Source organism: Brachypodium distachyon, chromosome 2, assembly GCF_000005505.3.
Source record: "Brachypodium distachyon strain Bd21 chromosome 2, Brachypodium_distachyon_v3.0, whole genome shotgun sequence".
NCBI lineage: Eukaryota > Viridiplantae > Streptophyta > Magnoliopsida > Poales > Poaceae > Brachypodium > Brachypodium distachyon.
Window position 1 is genome coordinate 51,587,528 of NC_016132.3, and position 17,439 is coordinate 51,604,966.

General features: G+C 45.3%; 4 protein-coding genes across 8 annotated transcripts; 2 read left to right on the top strand and 2 right to left on the bottom strand.

Moving 5' to 3' along the window:
• Positions 1-437: 437 nt before the first annotated feature.
• LOC100835510 lies at positions 438-3,099 on the bottom strand. The gene is made up of 2 exons (XM_003564352.4): positions 2,389-3,099; positions 438-2,283 (listed from the first exon to the last, which is right to left on the bottom strand). Exons 1-2 carry the CDS (start codon positions 2,797-2,799, stop codon positions 607-609), a joined length of 2,088 nt encoding a protein of 695 aa, XP_003564400.2. The 5' UTR covers positions 2,800-3,099; the 3' UTR covers positions 438-606.
• LOC100836124 (disease resistance RPP13-like protein 4) lies at positions 2,637-9,971 on the bottom strand. Of its 4 annotated transcripts, XR_002963036.1 has the most exons (4): positions 9,746-9,970; positions 4,979-6,900; positions 4,631-4,719; positions 2,637-2,688 (listed from the first exon to the last, which is right to left on the bottom strand). XR_002963036.1 is itself a non-coding variant. In XM_024458575.1 (3 exons), exon 2 carries the CDS (start codon positions 6,872-6,874, stop codon positions 4,997-4,999), a length of 1,878 nt encoding a protein of 625 aa, XP_024314343.1. In that variant the 5' UTR covers positions 6,875-6,892; positions 9,746-9,971; the 3' UTR covers positions 4,452-4,719; positions 4,979-4,996. The 4 variants fall into 4 exon arrangements, 3 of the variants coding, with proteins under 3 accessions (XP_024314343.1, XP_010232454.1, XP_003564402.1); XM_024458575.1 differs by lacking the exon at positions 2,637-2,688 and having other exon boundaries at positions 4,452-4,719; positions 4,979-6,892; positions 9,746-9,971; XM_010234152.3 differs by lacking the exon at positions 2,637-2,688 and having other exon boundaries at positions 4,452-4,719; positions 4,954-6,900; positions 9,746-9,971.
• LOC100835819 (probable disease resistance protein At5g45440) lies at positions 3,093-4,499 on the top strand. The gene has a single exon (XM_003564353.4). It carries the CDS (start codon positions 3,204-3,206, stop codon positions 4,398-4,400), a length of 1,197 nt encoding a protein of 398 aa, XP_003564401.1. The 5' UTR covers positions 3,093-3,203; the 3' UTR covers positions 4,401-4,499.
• A 2,382-nt stretch (positions 9,972-12,353) lies between the features above and the next one.
• On the top strand, positions 12,354-17,310 carry LOC100827573 (disease resistance protein At4g27190). 2 transcript variants are annotated; one of them, XM_024459319.1, is made up of 2 exons: positions 12,354-12,708; positions 14,210-17,310. In XM_024459319.1, exon 2 carries the CDS (start codon positions 14,273-14,275, stop codon positions 17,042-17,044), a length of 2,772 nt encoding a protein of 923 aa, XP_024315087.1. In that variant the 5' UTR covers positions 12,354-12,708; positions 14,210-14,272; the 3' UTR covers positions 17,045-17,310. The 2 variants fall into 2 exon arrangements, with proteins under 2 accessions (XP_024315087.1, XP_010232455.1); XM_010234153.3 differs by having other exon boundaries at positions 12,355-12,720.
• The last annotated feature ends 129 nt before the right edge of the window (positions 17,311-17,439 follow it).

Sequence of the window (17,439 nt, forward strand, 5' to 3'; positions counted from 1 at the left end):
GTGATGGGTGGTGGTGGAGTGGAGGGCCATGCCATGCCACAGGTCAGCCCAGCTAGCTGTACCAAAGCCTAGCTAGATCGTGTGCTTCATGATTTCCTGACTTATTGATTGATGCCTCGGTTTTGATCTATGTTCCCTCTTGGTATTGCCAGTTTGTCACGTCATTCTGCCTGGCTCGTCTAAGAAGAAAAATGGCATATTCATAATTTCTAATTTCGCACCGATGAGAATTTTTTTTATCTGTCCTTGAGAATTATTCTGACTATTCTGGAGTCTGGATCTGTTGTCAAATTTTTCATCATTCTGAATGAACCACGATTATTATTGTCCTGATTCTGCATACCCTTTTCAAACCAGTTTCGCATGTAAAGCTCTGCTGAAAGAAACATTTTGTCTCTAGTCCGTAGCCATGTAAGTGCATATTGGATTACTGGACCAGCTTTAGAACTGTAGCCTAAGAAACCATGGCATCGAGCTGTGAACCAGCTCATGAACAAATGGTTTTTCAGCAGAGAATATTGTGTCTGTGAAATGGAAGTTGCGCACTTATTACCTAAGAATTTCGATGACAGTACAGGATACACCACCATTTGGTGATATATATAGTCAGTACTTCTCTACAATTAGTTTAGCTCTTGCATGTCCAGCCTCTATCCGGTACTGTTCGCCCATCCCCAGATGCGTCATCAGGAACCAAACGACAGTGAGCAGCTCGCCGCCGTTGCTGAGCTGCTTGGCGTGGAAGTTGCTCTGGCACTTGCTGGCGGCGTAGCAGAGCATCTCCACCCACACCACGCGGATAAGCCGCCACCTCTTGTTGGCCGGCTGCAGCTCCAGCAGCGACTTGGCCAGCCGGCACGCATCGAACAGCACGGACTTGCTCCTGTCCCCCTTCACGTCCTTCGGCGCGATCTCCGCGTTCACCTCGAGCACCATCCTTGCCGCGGCTCGCTTGTCCGTCCGTGCCATCTCCCGCCCGAAGAAGTTCTTGGCCTCCGCACAGGTGTCGCCAAACCGGATCTGCCCGATGCCGGCCGTCAGCATGAAAGGCCGCTCGGCGAGCAGAAAAAGCATGTAGTCTGACACCGCCCTGCTGATGCTGACATACTGAGCGAGCTTGGTGTTGTCGTTGCTGTCGTCGGAGTAGAAGCAGAGGTCTGTGGCGATGTGCCAAAGAAGAATGCTCTCGTCAAACTCCACCTCGACGCTCCAGCCGAGCTCCTTGTAGTAGCCCTTGCACTGGAGCGCCCACTGGCCCCTGTGGTTGCTGAACTTGCGGTAACTCTCGGCGTCGACGATGCTGGCCGCCTTGTCTTTCAGCTCCCTGAACACCAAGGTTTTCAGATCGGACGACACGTCTATGTGCCGGATGTTCAGCCAACCTTCCCAGCGTCCTTTGAGCCCAAGCAGACTCAGGACCTTAGTGAGCAATGTTGGTTTGTCCTGGAGGCAAAAGCTGATGAGATTGTGTTGCGCCATCAGATTGGACCACTTCGCTCGATTTTCTGGCCGGAAATACTTTATGCACCTGAGGATCAGATGGCTTAGCCAATGGCAGTTGGAACCTTGCAGAGCGGCATATGTCCAGTACGATACAAGCATCATGCCAATGGCAGAAACCTCTAAGAACAGTGCTCCTCCGAATAGCATATTGGTGATGAAGATATCGGTGCCGTCGTATGACGACCCGCGTCGACCCTTGCGTAGCACATTGAAAAGGACGCACGCTGTTGTTGTGGAGACCAGCGTGACACAGCGGAACAGGCGGCCATACCAGGTGTGTATCACCACCGCCTTGGAATGCAGGGTGTCGTACATGAGAGACAGCTCGATCTCGATGACCTTGTACGCCTGCCCCGGTGTCAACCGCAGAAACGTGGCCTGGCTCTGGGTCCGGTCATGGAAACTGAGAATGAGGTTCACGAATAAGCGCTTGAATGTCACGAAGAAGCAGCGTGCCTCTGTGATGACCGTGGCGTAAGGCACAGTCTCCTCTGTGATGGCCGCGGACGTGACCCCAGCCCGGCGCTCCGGCTCAATGACGATCTCTGCCTGGAGCCCTGCCTCACGTGTGAACCGGTACTCCTCCATGAACTTGGCATAGTTGGGACCCGGGTCCGGCGTCGTGACCATGCCACTACGCAAGTTATCCATGCTCGCACACTTGAGCGCCCATGTCCTCTCCCCGTACTTAAGAATGCCACTGAGGAACATAAACACGGCGGGGTACAAAATATCGTCACCAGGGCGAGACTTGGAGAAGACGTATACAGCAAGGGCAACCTAGCGTTTGCAAGTAGAAGACATGAAAAATCAGCTCTCAATTATGTCAAGTTAAGCGGCTGGTAGTACATAACTTTGCAGGGCACAAGATTTAAGCAGATGTACCTGGGACAGCAGGCTGAGAAGGTGACGCTTCCAGAGTTCGTTGTCTTCGATGGAGAATGCAGTGATGGTATCCTGACCACCAAGGTGGAGGAGGAGGAATGGCGCCCAGAAGACTTGGATGCCATGGGCACGGTTGAAGAACTCTGGGTCGTCGACGCCTTTGGGAACACGCGCCTGGGAGAGGTACCCGAGCGCGTAGATGGCGATGGAGTCCGCGAGCAGGTAGGCGAGCCAGAGGAGCACCCCGAGCAAGCCGGAGACATTGCGCTTCCGGATGCCGGCAGAGAAGAGGAGGAAAACCTGCAGGGCGAGGCTGGTGAGCACAAGCACGCGGATTTCCCACTCGTTCCACACGGTCAGTAAACCTTCCCTCATGGACATGTTGTGTGTGCTAGTGCCATTCCCCTTCATCTCTGCCTTCCAGTCTAGCGGCTGCTTTCCCCTCACATCATCTCCTAGAGATCAGACTTCTGGGACCAACGTTAGGTGTCACTCGTTTCTTAATAAAAGTGGATCTTTATGCGTGAATCCACATCATCCACTAGTCCTCTTGGGGATAATTGATTTGTGGTCTTCCATGGGACCAACGTTAGGTGTCACTCGTTTTCTTAATTTCTTAATCAAAATTGGACCTTTACGCGTGAATCCCGCATAAGGAAGCAACCAGACGCTGAGGCTGACACTAGAGTTAAGGTCGTCACTATCTTTGTGCAGTGTATGGGACCTATAGGCTGTAGCTACTATCCACACCCTTTACCAAACCTCCTACCCCTTGTCTTGAGTCCAGCAGCTTGGTTGGAAGGCCGAAGGAAGTGATGGCCGTGGTAGTCCAGTTTCTGGTTAGAAAGTTCGTGGATAGCCTCGCGGAGGAGGCGGCCGTGGAGCTTCCATTCAGTGCTCACTTCTATGACATGAGGGCCGAGTTGGAGAAGGCAGTAGTTTCTTCCACCAACGCCGACGAGCTCCGGGAGTGCCTGTACGAACTCAATGACCTGCTCTCCCAGTGCCGCATCATGCTCACCAACAGGCCAAATACGCGGAGCTGCTTCTTCGCCCCCTCCGAAGCATGGCTTTCCAATAAGGTCAAGAAGAGGGTGGTCGCCGTGAAGCGCAGAGTTCTTCAGTGTGTCCAGAACAATCCCAGCGAAGATGCCGCAGGCTTGCAGGAGGACAACGCCGCCACAGGGTTCAGCCGTTGGACCACCTCTTGGCCTGAGCAGAGCAGGATGCATGGGTTCGACCAACAGCTCACAGAGCTAGAATCCAAGGCGTTCGGGGACTGCAGCCCCGGAAAACTTACCGGTGTCGGCATCGTCGGCATGGGCGGCATCGGAAAGACTGCACTCGCGCAGCTCATGTTCAACAGCCCGCAAGCCAGGGGCCGCTTCTTTCCAAGGATCTGGGTGTGCCTGTCACGCACAGCTTGCATTGGAAAGGACGTGCACAGGGAAGTCTTGCAGAGCATACTTATGGCTCTTGGCCTCGAAGAGGAGGGTATCTTGGCCATTGATGGTGGTGGTGATAGACTGGGTGACCTGGAGTTAGCTGTCCATGAGCATCTCAAGGGGAAGCGATACATCATAGTATTCGACGACGTCTGGAACATCGACGGGTGGTACGCTGATGTTGTAGGCTGCCAAAATACCGTGCCAAGGGGAGACCAGTGGTCGGATCGCCTTGCATACGGGTTGCCCAAAGAGAGAGGCGGAGTGGTGGTCGTCACCAGCCGGCTGGAGCAGGCAGCAGAGATGATGGTGGGGAAGAGCAGCATATACCGTGTGCAGCAGTTGGCCGACAGGGAGAGCTCCTGGGCCATCTTCATGGACGCACTGTCCAAGGAAAGACGGTCGATCGATCTCACAGCTGTTAACAGCATGAAAGAGGAAATTCTTGAGACCTGTGGTGGGCTCCCGTCAACAGCCAAGGCAATGGCAGACATCTTTGTAAAAAGTTTGTCGATACAAACACCAACTTCTAGCCAGGAACTTAGATTTAGTGGAAATGTGAGGTAGCAACATGTCTCTCATGGACCAAAATGATGCTACATGATATTTCTGTATGGATTTGCCACATAAAACTCATGACTTATGGAAAAATGTTCCAGTGTGATACATGTATGGCTTTCACTAATATATTGTGACACAAATATTCAAGTCAAACATACATTTTAGAAAAAAAATGAATTTGAAATCATCAACTAATTTTGTCCATGATGTCGTGAAATAGCGTGTGTGAGACTGACCATAACTTGCACAACTTCAGCAGGCGTTGTGTTCAAAGTTGCTTTCCTTCAAAACTTGGTTCTGTCCTGCCACGCTCACATAAAAATGCCTGACAAAAATGGCTCAGGAGATCAGTGGAAATGAATGAATGAATGGCTGTTTACTGTTCTAAGCCACAAAATTGTTGTTTGAGGATTGCTCAATCTATCAGTAATCTTTGGCTGATATGCTGTACATGTTATGCAATTAAGACAATAAATGGATAGTCTGGCTTCATGGGTCTAGTTTTCTTCTAATTGCATGAAATCTGTTTGCGAGACCGAGAGGGGGAGAATTTACTTACTGCAGAAGTAAGAATGAAAACTCACTCGGTTTGGTGAATTGCTCTACTCTTCGGTTTCCTGGGTGTCGCAGCTCATCCACACTCCATCCTTGTCACAAGGGAAAGATTTTATCCTGCTACATTGGAAGACCTCCAGGAAGGTCAGTTTCGGAAACATCTCACGCACCTGGGTCCATTCTAACACCAAGTCATTCAAGAATTTCAGACGCAGTATCTCAACGTTCCACAGAGTTGACTCTCCAAAAGTATGTAGCATTCCTCCTGTGAAATAGAGCCTCCGTAATCTCAACCGTCTACCCAGAATCAACCAAACCGGCATGTCCACACCAGGAAAGCAACGCAAGTCTAGCTTTTCAAGATGGGGAGGAAGGGATAGCGAAGTTAACAATGTTGTTGCAGCAGAATCTTGTTGGCCCGCTCCTTTCTTTGACAGCAACACAGCCCATGTAATTGTCAGCACACGGAGGGCTTTGATGTTTTCAACTTCATTCAGTTCGTCTTCTGTCACTAGAACTTTGCTTCCAATATATATGCTTAGTTTCTTCAGTTTATCCAGCCTGACCAACTCCGCTACCCGACAGTTGGAATTTCCTATTGATCCACCAATTACAAACCCTTTCAGCACTTGGAGTTCAGCAAGCAACCCAATGCCCCTTGGCATGCCCTCTAGCAGGTAGCATTCTGAAACATCCAGGTGGGTCAGCAGCTGAAGAGACGTGATGCTCTCAGTCAGTCTCTCAAGGTTATGACAAGCGTGAAGATCCAAGATCCTGAGATTTGTGAGTGCACCAACGGAAGCAGGAAGCTCGGTGACTCTGGAGATACCCCGCAGACAAAGATATTTCAATTGTTTGGATGACTGCAGCCCTTCCAAATATTCGGTGCTGTCAACCTCAATATGGTGTCGGTACAAGCTATGCCACCGACCTAGCTGCAGAACCTCAATCTTCCTCAGATCCATGAACCAATTCTTGTCGAATTGGAGGTACTGCTCGTTCACATTAAATATTGTAAGAAGGTAATCTGGATTGGACTGATTTCTGAGTGGTCCTGTTTCTGTTACCTGAATATGTTCTCCAACCAGACAAGCACGGTGAGTACCTGAAAAGCCCCATGTTGCATTTCCATCGGAATCAAATTCAACAAATCGTTCTTGCCTTGCAACGGTAATCAACATACGGCGAATCCAAGGGTGCAATTTACACTGGTTCACACTACCGATGCGTTTATGACGCACAGGTTCTATCATCTCTACAGTAATCAACCTCTCGAAGCAGTCTTTCCCAATATCTTCGGCTGTCTGACTTTTCGTGGCTTCAACTAACCCTTCACCGATCCACCAATGGATCATCGCCCTCTTACTAATAATGGAATTTTCTGGGAAGATAGAGAAGCATAACAAGCACAGCTTGAGCTGAATATCAAGATTATAATAGCTGAGCTGCAAGTTAGATATCATGGAGCACTCCAGAATTTTCCTCTCGATCTCCAGTTTTTTCCATTGCTCTGAAGCATTTGCAGACAGAGATTTCGATGGTAAAGATGATGACAATAATGCAGGAGCCGCGGGCTTAATCAAAGGGACATGGAGAGGAAATTTCATGCGATCTTTTAAGTTGGACATTTCAGTATTCACAATCTGAAGCTTTGAATGTATAAATTGCTGCTGACTATCTTCTTCTATGATGTCATCTAAATGCCGAGCTATTGCTCCAAAGTCATTGATAATCTCATTTTCCCATCTAGACACACTCTTTAATATATCCTCCACATCATGGGCTTCTCTCTCAATATTTTCAAATAGAAGTTTGATATCTAAAAGCAAGCTGTCATCATCCAGTGTCAATGAAAGAACTCTTGCTTTTGATAATTGCATAAGAAAGGGGGACACAACTTCCTCCAACGTCCTTTCCTGTGACATTTTACTTTATTCAATGACCTGGAACACTGGAAGAGAAACTGACATAAGAAATAAAGACAGACAAGCAGACATGTGATGACTTCAGTAGTGTCTATAAGCACAAATGTAACAAACACAAGAGGTATCTATCTATTGTATAATTAGAACATGAGGACAAGAAGCCACCATCTTCGTCCACATAGGCTAAATTACCTGCACCACTGATATAAATTTTAATGGCTATGATTTAAGAAACATTAGGAGTTATACATCAAGTAATATGGTCAATTACAGCTTCCATCGGACAAGGAAACATTACAGAAACAGATATACTAAGGAAAAAAGAGACAAGTCGTATACATACAGAAAAAGGTATGATAGCCCACGGCGAGGTGTTGACATTGTATACGGAGAAATCTCCAAGATGGATCAGATATATGTTTGTCACTGACCTATACTTATTCTGATATTCCTCAAACACTACTCCAGATCTAATATGCTCAACCTCTGGTACTCCAATACATACGCTCATCCTTTAGCTTAGACAGTACGCATGTAAATCCTTTGGCTCATATGGCACACATGCAAATCCAATTTTATTGTGTTCTTAAATAGCACACCATTCGGCAATTAATCATATAATTTACGCCCTTCGGTTATCCCCAATCCAGTACACAAAGACTGCTCAAAACAACCATATATTTACTTCACGAGTACAAGAACGAGCAGTAATTAGTGTAGGATGCATCGCATGCAAATCAAGAACATCAGTCAATCGAAATAGCCAGTCTAGAAGGTAAATACTATGGTTCACAAGGCCTTACACGTCCACAAGATTATACAAACGATCTTTGAAATAAATACTCCCTCCGTCCCATAATAAGTGCCGAAATATTACATGTATCTAGACGCTTTTTAGGTACTAGCTTCGTGCACGTGCTTTGCTACGGAGTTGTCAAGAAAAGAAAATATATGACTGAAGACAACATGATAGTTAGCCTGTGAACCAATGCCATAAAGCCTGATGATAGCTTTGCTGATTTGAACTCTGAACCCAAACTCATGGAGATCGGAGAGAAAAGGCAGCAGTAGAGACTATGTAAGGGAGGATTATGACTTGAAGTTTTAACTCATGGGTTGGTACAATCTACGTGTCAGAGGTGACAGGAGAAGGGTTAGGAAGAAGTGAACGGACGACCACCAACTCCAAACTTTATAAGTAGGAAAGATAGATACATCCATATTTGGACAAATTTGAGTCAGTTAATATGGAACGGAGGGAGTACAAAATTAGGATGTGTTTACGCTATGAAATTTAAATATACCGTGAAACAAAAATCCATGGAACACAATTATCTCAGAGCGATACTAATGGCAAGTTAATTTATTCTACAAAATATTGATTTTATGATACCAAATTATAATTGTCTAAATTTCAATACAAAATATGCAACTATAAATTTAGCCGTGCGAATGCGCGGGCCAAAACTCTAGTTATATAATTACAAGAAAAGATAAGAAGCCAGCACACTCGTCCACATAGGCTAAATTATCTCTACCGTTGATTTTATTAGATCATGATTATAATGGTCAAAATTTAAGATATCAAGGCCAGATAGGAAAGGCAAGTACGTGTTAAGAGGTATATATTGATTCGGTTTTAGATTGAAAGTACAAGTATAATGGCATGCGTACGTGTAGTAGACATACAACACATCTCATGCTTCATCAAGTATTCACGTGTAACAGAGGTTCTGATTGGAATTCTAATTGGAGAATTAAAACGGACAGTTTTTTATACTCCCAAACAGCTGGAAAAGAACTACGCTAGAGAAATACAGTAAAGAAAAAGGTAAGCTATAGAAATCATGTTTCAAATTGGCAGGGAAGTGTAGACATAGGGTACCAAAAATTAAACACTCTCTAGAGTTCGCATCTAGTTCTTTTAACTATAAAATATCCGAACATATACTAAGGACATTATAAAAAATAAAGTTTCATCTGGACTACAAGTATTTTTTTTCTAATAATGGCACATCCTTTATAAAACTACATAAAGAATTGTATAAGTATTATTTTAGAAATTCGTGCATAGGTGGATAGTACAAATTTAATAGGTGGATAAGAAAACTATTAATATGTAATTTGAAATAAAGAATAAATTAAATGGGCAATTTGGGTTCCAAGGACCTTGATTTGGAATAAATGTCAAAATAATAGTAGTTGTGTATGGAGTACATCTGAAATTCAACGTAAGAGTGAAATGTTAAAAAGTTAAAATGGAAATAGAAATTTGATTCATATTTGATAAAATTATAAGTTCACACAAAACAATGTAAGCACGATAAGAAAGATAAGCTATGATGACTGGCCAGAGGAGTGAGACAGCCGACCTATGTATGAAGTTGCAGTTAGACTAGCGTGTGTCTAGACACATCATTACACTAGTCAAGAAGAAATAGAACTGCAATATGTCCAGTAACGAGAGACGGGTGGAGGAAGAGAACACGCGGTTAGATACGACTATACAAGACATCCATGTTTAGATTTAATTGTTGGAGTAAATTGCTCAATGTAGAAGAGGAGTGAAGCATGAAACTTCAGAAACAGTACCGAAGTCTACTGCTCGGCATTGAGGATTGTGGATCTCAATCTTCCGTAGTCATAAAACCAAGGTTATTAGGAACAATCTAATACAAATATATGTCACATTCTAATGATGTACTACTGTTTTATTTATTTCTATTTTTAATGATAACGCTAACTAAAGAACAGTTGACTGCAAGAAAAAACAAATTCTACAGAATATCACAATAGGCAGTAAATCTAGCCGCGGCTCGGTCGGAAATAGGCGACAGAGGGGGAAAATCTGCTGGTGTGTGGACGACTCACCTTGCGTGGAGCGCCGGCTGACGGAACGCCGCCTCCGTCTGCTGATTCCGCCGGCGTCGAACAGGAGAAGGGGGGCTCGAGAGAGACGCTCGGTCGAAAGTCGATACAAAGGAGAAGTCCAACCAATTCGGTCGATACAGAAGAAACGACGGCGAGTGTGCGCTGAACCGGATCTGGTCGTACAAGTCCAACCAATTGGGTCGACTGGTTGAGACTTGAGAATGCCAAGCGGAGGCTGTACACCCCCCACTATTTACGGTTTTACACCCCTTCGTATCCACATGTTTGCCTTTTCCCCTTCTCTCTTCCCTAGTTAATTTCGTATCCACATGTTTGCCTTTTTCCCTTCTCTCTTCCCTAGTTAATTTATTGCAGGTGTAATTAACAGAAGGGTTAGGGTGGACAAAAGTGCAGGTGTGTGGACAGGAAGAGGGGTGTATATAGTGGGGTGGTAGCGTGACGTTTGGCCTTGAGAATGCTCGGTGGTCCTAGATTAAAAACACGAAAACGATAAGAACCAAAATGAACTTGGGAATGAACTTTTGCTTAGTTTCTCATAAAAAAAAAACTTTGCTTAGTTTTTTATTAGATGCGGTTATTTCTTTTTGCTTAGTTCTTTATTAGAAGTGGTTATATTTTTCTTGAGGACATCTCAAAAGGGGCAGGAGGTTCCTGCATCATTATACACCATCCGTCAAACAAAGAATGTCTCAATTTTGACTAAATTTGAATGCATCTATACGCTAAGTCACATCTAGATACATTCAAATTTTGACAAAATTGAGACATCTACTGTTGGACGGAGGGAGTAGAAGAAATAGAGTTGCCCAATTTATTAGGAAAACCGGGCAAAAACCAGATACAAGAGGACGAAGCCCCTAACCGTCAACAGGAAGAACGACACAACGAACAAACGCTCCGTCTACACGCCAACATATCAACAGATGCGACTAAAGAAGAACCCTGCGAAATCAAAGAGCACATCACCCCTCCACTGAGAAAAGCCAGATCCGGCATGACTCCCCAGAGAGGGCCGAAGGACCTCGACGGTTTCCAAGAGCACGGAAGAAGCAACGTCAGAGCAACGCACCACTGCACCGCACTCATCGCCACCACACGAAGGGGAGAGAAACCAAAACCACGAAGAGGAGCAGGTTTGGGCCGCCCCCGACGCAAGTGCACCTCAAGAACCCAGCATCTTCCATCGCATCAGACCACCTGAGGACCAACGCTGTCCGGGGTCGCCGCCTCGACATCCTTCCTCTGCTTGACCGAGACAAATCTGCGCCCCAAAACATCAGATCGGCTGCCCCGACAATCAAGACGCGACCCGAGACCACCGTCACGGCATCCACCGCTATAGCAACGCCGGCGAGAGGCCAACGATCCAAAGCCACATGCACAGGGAATTGAGACGAACGACCGCACCAGATCTGCAGCCGAAAACGCCTCCGAGAAGCCCGCCGTCCGCCTTCGAGGCTGGCCAAGCCGGCCGCCGGCCCGATCTGGTGCCCAGCCACCCGCTGACGCCGGATCCACCACCGGCTTGGCCACCAACGCCCAGCGTCCGCCGCAGCCCCCGTGGGCCTCCGCGCACCAACGTGCGCCGCCCACCACCGCAAGAACCGCCGCAAAACGCCACTTGAAGGCCCCGCCGTCCGCCGGGCAGGCTTACCCCACAGGCATCCTCTGGCGCCGGCGAGGGGAGAGGAGGGCTGGAGGAGTGGGGGCAACGGCTAGGGTTCCGCCCGAGCCGCCGCAAGAGCGACACGGGCGTTGCGAGACATCTAATTGTGATTACTGATACTCCATACTACTTGACTCGCTTGCTTATGCGGCTATTTCTCATTTAAAAAATGGATGTGCCTATTTCTAAGTCGCTTGTTTTTTAAGAAATGAGCCTTACATATCAATCGACGTTTCGGAACAGTTGAATTAAGATCTGAGGGTCAAATCTCCACTCTCTCATCTCTCGCTTGTTATCGTTGTCTAACATGTCGATTGATTTCTAATTAAAAAACATACTACTTATCAATAGCAAAACCATTCAAAAATACGGAGTAGATCTAAGATGTAATTGATGAATCAAATCTGTTGGATTAAGATTTGAGATTCATCACCGCTTTCTTCTCTCCCACGTCATATTGTAGATTAAAATATTGCTGATTGTGCTTGGAGATGGTTTGTTTCATTGTTCTAGGACAAAAGAGCACATGTGGCAACCCTTATCTGTAATGAAAGCAAAATTAGTGTCCAGCCAACAGCTACACCAGGCCCAGACGCTCGAATTCGGAGGCCTGAGCCAGGCTAAACAAGTTATGGTGTCAGACCCATACTTCCTCCTTTTCATAAAAAATAGCGTCCACGTTTTTCGAGGTCGAACTTTGACCAACGATTAGACCAATTGTATGTAGATAATGTGTTACAATTTTTATATCGTTGGAAAGGTTTTTGAAATACCGATCCAATGATATAATTTTTGCGACACATAAACCTTAAATCATCAGTCTAATTATATCATTCTTTGTGAAATGGAAGGAGTATTCCTCAGCCATCAACAAACAACGTTCAGGCAGAGAGAGATGCAAACCAAACAGGCCCTTAAAGTCTGGGCACAGGAAGACGGGAGCTGGGCAAACCAAAGGAAGAACAAAAAACGGGGGCATCTATGCATTAAAAAGAAAGCCTGGCAGAGTGGAGTGGGAGTAGAAGACTAGAACTCTAGAAGGAAGGGGAGAGGCAAGACCACGAGAGACCACGAAAGTGAGAGGGTGGTACACTGGGGTTTGGGGGAGAGAGAGATGGAGTGAGGAACAGAGTAAGGGAGAGATCGAGGGAGGGCGGGAGGGCAGGGAGAGATCGAGGGAGGGAGACTCGGTTGGCCTCCGCAGACAAGCTCGCTGCTCATCTTCTCTGCTTGTCCGGCTATCCGAAGTTCCTGAAAGGAAATCTCTTTCATCTAGGTATTATCTGCGGTAAGCACCTATTTACCCGGTAAAGGAAGCAATTGGCCAATGAATTTAATTTCCGGAATCCAGTTAAGTTCGTCCCCAATCCAGTTCAACCTCCACTTCTTCTTCTTTTTTTTTTGCGAACTTTTCAACCTCCACTTCTGTTTGGCTGCACATGAGTTATTTTGTCTTCTGAAGGGCATTGGGCTGCGCTGCCTTTCCTTCTAGATTAGACGAAAATTGTTACTGTACATGGTTGCAAAGGGCATTGGAGTGGTAGGGTAGCTTTTCATTATTGGGTGGGGCAGGCAAATACATTGCGGTTCTAATTTTTCTAATTTTTTGAGAATTTCTACTAATACAAAAAGGATTTTAAAATTATTGGGTGGGGCACGCCACACCCAAACACCTGGCTAGGTTTTTTTTTTACTTTAAACTGTAAGAGCTGCGTGATTGCAGTCCGACAGTATATAGATATATAATTTTTACAAAGTGAGACACCGAATTGCGACCTTCGAGGATCGAACTCTGGTGGGCTGCCAGCACACCTGGCTGGCTGACCACCAAAGCTATGCTTGGTTCTCAACACCTGGCTAGGTTCGCCACTGGGTCTCCACGGAACCGAGACAAAGGCCAACCCAAGAGGCCGCTGAGAAAAGGCGGTTGAAAGCCTCCATAACGATGACGAACAACATCGGAGAGAGGGAATTGCCCTTCCGTAATCCACGCCGATGGATAATCTCCCTGGTGGTGCGACCATTGATGATGATGCCCGTGCTAGAGGTGGAGAGGAGGAGAGAAATAGTGTTGGAAGCATAGATTGGGTGGTCAGCCAGAGAGGTGTGCTGGGCCCACCAGAGTTCGATCCTCAGGTCGCACTTTGGTGTCTAACTTTATAAAAATTGTATATCTATATACTGTTCGGAATGCAATCGCGCAGCTCTTAAGGTTAAGTAAAAAAAATGTGCCCGAAGCCCAGGTACCAAATGAGATCAAGGAGAAATGCCCGAGAGACCGAATCGAACTCTAGGGCGATGTCCAACTTGAAGAGCATTGAAGGTTGCTTCGACTGGTGAAGCTTTGTTTATAGAAGGGCCCTTCGAAGTTGCTTCCGAGGGTATGCCTATTTGTGTAATAGGCTAATAGCACCCATCTGGTATCCATCTCCATAAGAAACTACCTTGTGTGCTCCGCTCGATGTTACCTTTTTTTTTGTTGAGGAAAGGCTCAATGTTACCTCGTGAAGCTTTGTCTACAAAAAGGCAAAAATTCTCATAAATATAGTCTTCAGAATATATATATATTCAGTTCTCTTCTTTCATGAAACATTAATAAATTTTGTTCACTTAATTTGGAGACTGTTTTAAGTTCGAACTTGTTTAAAAAATGCCAAAGAACATCAATCATATGTAGAGCTAGATTATCAAGAGATGGACATTTGCGCTACTTCTATTTGACAACAAAAATTGCACCATTGACTAGTTAACCATTTAAGAATTTGTCTGACATGCAGGTGCTCGAGTTGATTGCTTGTCCAGACTTAACCTAGCATTGGGCTGATAACAGGTGGGGGGCCATGGCATCCTACTTCTGTTTTAGGAAACCAATGCGACCTATTCCCAGTTTTGCTATACCACAATATCAGATACCACGATATCAGATATCATGTCAAGATATGCTTTGCCTGGTTCTGCGTCCAGAAGGCGAAGTGGTTGTCATAGAGGGCATTGGTGGCTCGGGAAAGACATGGGCGGCAAAAGCTGCATTTGAAACATCAAAGAACTCAAATCGCTTTGAAGACTATATCTGGGTTTCATTGTCTAGAAGTTGTAGTCTGAGGCGGTGCATCGAGAAGATAGCGACATGTCTTTCAATTGAAATTGGAGAGGAATTGTTATCATCAAGAATTGCGGTCATGATCAAGGAGCATCTCGCAAGACGGAAGTTCTTGTTGGTTCTCGATAATGCTTATTTTGTCGAGGAAAACATCTTATCGCACTTGGGGATTCCTCATCCTCGAGAGCAGGGTTTTGGCTCAAAGGTCATTGTGACCACAAGAACTGCGAGGGCACTGTCAGTCATGGAGCCAGCTACAGTTATACTGCCACAACCTCTCACCTATGAGGCCTCACATGACCTACTGCGCGAGAAGCTTGGCAAAGATATTGATCTAGAATTAATTGACAACTGCTTTGGCATGCCATTGTCAATTATCTTACTGGCCGGAGCACTGTGTGATGCGCCTACACATGAGGAATTCCACAAGTTAATTAGTGCAGCTCATGTGGCTCAAGGACCTAAGGTGTCAGTGTTCAACACAATGACTCGCCTTGTAAATTTTGGTTACCGTCAGCTTCCTAGTGATACTGCTAGGCACTGCTTCCTATACTGCTTGCTCTTCCCTGACGATGAAGCAATTTCTGTCAAAGACTTGATCTTTTTCTGGAAGCTAGACAGTATGATTCAAGAAGCTCAAGATTTCCATGAGGCTGACTGTGTCGGTAAGGAAATTATTCATGTGCTTGTAAAGCATGGTTTAATTCATTTCGAGGATAATGATCATATCCGCATGCATGATGTAATTAGAGAGACGGTATCACAACTTGGACGGGACAATGGCTATGTGGAACAGCCTGAAAGGTACTTTGACAATGAAGTTCGATTTGAGTATCTTGCCAAGTTGGGCGGAAGAATTTCCTTGATGAACACAATAAAGAAAGAACTTCGATTTGAGTGCATTGCCAAGTTGGGCAGAAGAATTTCCTTGATGAACACAATAAAGGAAGAACTTTATCCAAGTCCTGAGTGCTTTTCTACTTCGACACTACTTTTAAGAGGAAACCGCCATATGAGAACTATATCGGAAGAAATTTTTTCGCGTCTGGGAATGCTTAGAGTGCTGGACCTGTCGTTTACTGGAATCGCAATCCTACCCCGATCTATTTCTTATTTGTTTTATCTCCGGTTGCTGCTACTAGTTGGATGTGGACACTTGGAGAAAATTCAGCACATAGGCTCGCTGGAGATGCTTGAGGTACTTAATGCATCAGGCTGTGGCTCTCTTAAAAGGGTAGAATGTGGATCATTTGACCATATGAGGTTGCTCAAGATCCTTGACCTTTCCAGGACTTCTATTGAACACTTGCCATCTCTAGCTGCCTCCATGGAGCTTCACCAACTGTTACTACAAGATTGCCCATATCTCGAGTCTGAGCAAACTACAGAAACAAATGCCAAGTTCTGTGTTACAAATTTTATCAAGTTCCCTTATGGAGTTTCAAAATCAGGTGCAGTAAGGAACCTACAGCTAGGGGCAAGCAAAGACCTGGTGGATTGGATGGCCATGCTTTGGTTACCTTCTGGACTGACTTTTGAGTTGTCTGACAGATTTGGCACGATGGTCTCTCAAGATGTTAACCAGAACAACAAAACATACATTCACGCAAGTCACCCCAACTTTGTTCAGTCTCTGGATAAAGATTCTCCACTATGGTTAAACTGCCTTCGTAAGTTTCACATAGTTATGTCCCCTTTAAAGTATGATGATCAAACCCTGGATAATGTCCTCGGAACTGTGAGGACAAAGTTCTCTTCCGTCGACACGCATTCCGGTGATTTTGATAGGTTTCTGGAGATAAACTGTGTCAACATGCCTAATGGTATCGAGGGTATTCTTAGTCATGCTGAGTTGATATCACTAAAGGGAGTAACAGCAACAGATCAAGTATTGAATCTGAATACTGGAAGACTGACAGCAGCACGAGAACTTTGGATAGAAAACTGTCACCAACTTGAGAATCTTTTCTTACTGGAAGAAGTACATGGATCACACGAACTGGGCACATTGCAGAATATATGGATCTCCAACATGGACAATTTAGGATACTTCTGCCTAGAGATGAAAGATTTGACTAGTTTCAGTTATCTGAAGCATGTGCTCCTTGATTGCTGCCCAAAGCTCAACTTCCTCTTTCCTTCATCACTACGCATGCCAAATCTCTGTAGTCTACATATAAGGTTCTGTGATAGCTTGGAGAGGGTGTTTGACGAATCGGTAGTTGCAGAATATGCTCTTCCAGGGTTACAGTCACTGCAACTGTGGGAGCTTCCTGAGCTTAGCTGCATCTGTGGAGGGGTATTGCCATCTCTCAAGGACTTGAAGGTGAGAGGTTGTGCAAAACTGAAGAAAATTCCCATTGGCGTGACTGAAAATAACCCATTTTTCACAAAAGTAATAGGGGAAATGCAGTGGTGGAATAATTTGGTATGGGACGACGAAGATATCAAGCGTTGGATGCTGTTTAGAAACTGGGGGCCCCTGGTACCACATTTTGCAACTGAAGGATGAACTTCATGCTATTTTAACTGTTTCTCAAATCGGCATTTTACTTTTGTTAGCCAGCGCAGTATGGATTCAGCATTTGATCAATTTGGATGCCAAATTGCCTGTGTACTGTTGTACCTGAAGCCTATGACGACGCAAAGCATTTTGAGTTAATTCCTGTAAACAATCAAAACCTAGGGATTGCCATCCTAAATAAGTGACGATAATATACTGCAACTCCGTCTTCCTGAGGGTTGGATCACGGGGGCTCCGTGAGATTGTTCCAAAAACTGTTGTTATTTGAAATTTACTCTTATCTTTTAATACTTACGTGAGTCATATGCCACAATCAGTAAGCATTGTAGGAAATAATTAGTGACAAACAGATCAAAAGAAAGGAAAACATGCAAAACATCACA

Coding starts and splice junctions, on each gene's coding strand:
- LOC100835510 (XM_003564352.4), bottom strand. CDS start 2,799: ATGAAGGGGAATGGCACTAGCACACACAACATGTCCATGAGGGAAGGT. Junction 2,284..2,388: donor TTCTCAGCCTGCTGTCCCAG/GTACATCTGCTT, acceptor TGCAAACGCTAG/GTTGCCCTTGCTGTATACGT.
- LOC100835819 (XM_003564353.4), top strand. CDS start 3,204: ATGGCCGTGGTAGTCCAGTTTCTGGTTAGAAAGTTCGTGGATAGCCTC.
- LOC100836124 (XM_024458575.1), bottom strand. CDS start 6,874: ATGTCACAGGAAAGGACGTTGGAGGAAGTTGTGTCCCCCTTTCTTATG.
- LOC100827573 (XM_024459319.1), top strand. CDS start 14,273: ATGGCATCCTACTTCTGTTTTAGGAAACCAATGCGACCTATTCCCAGT.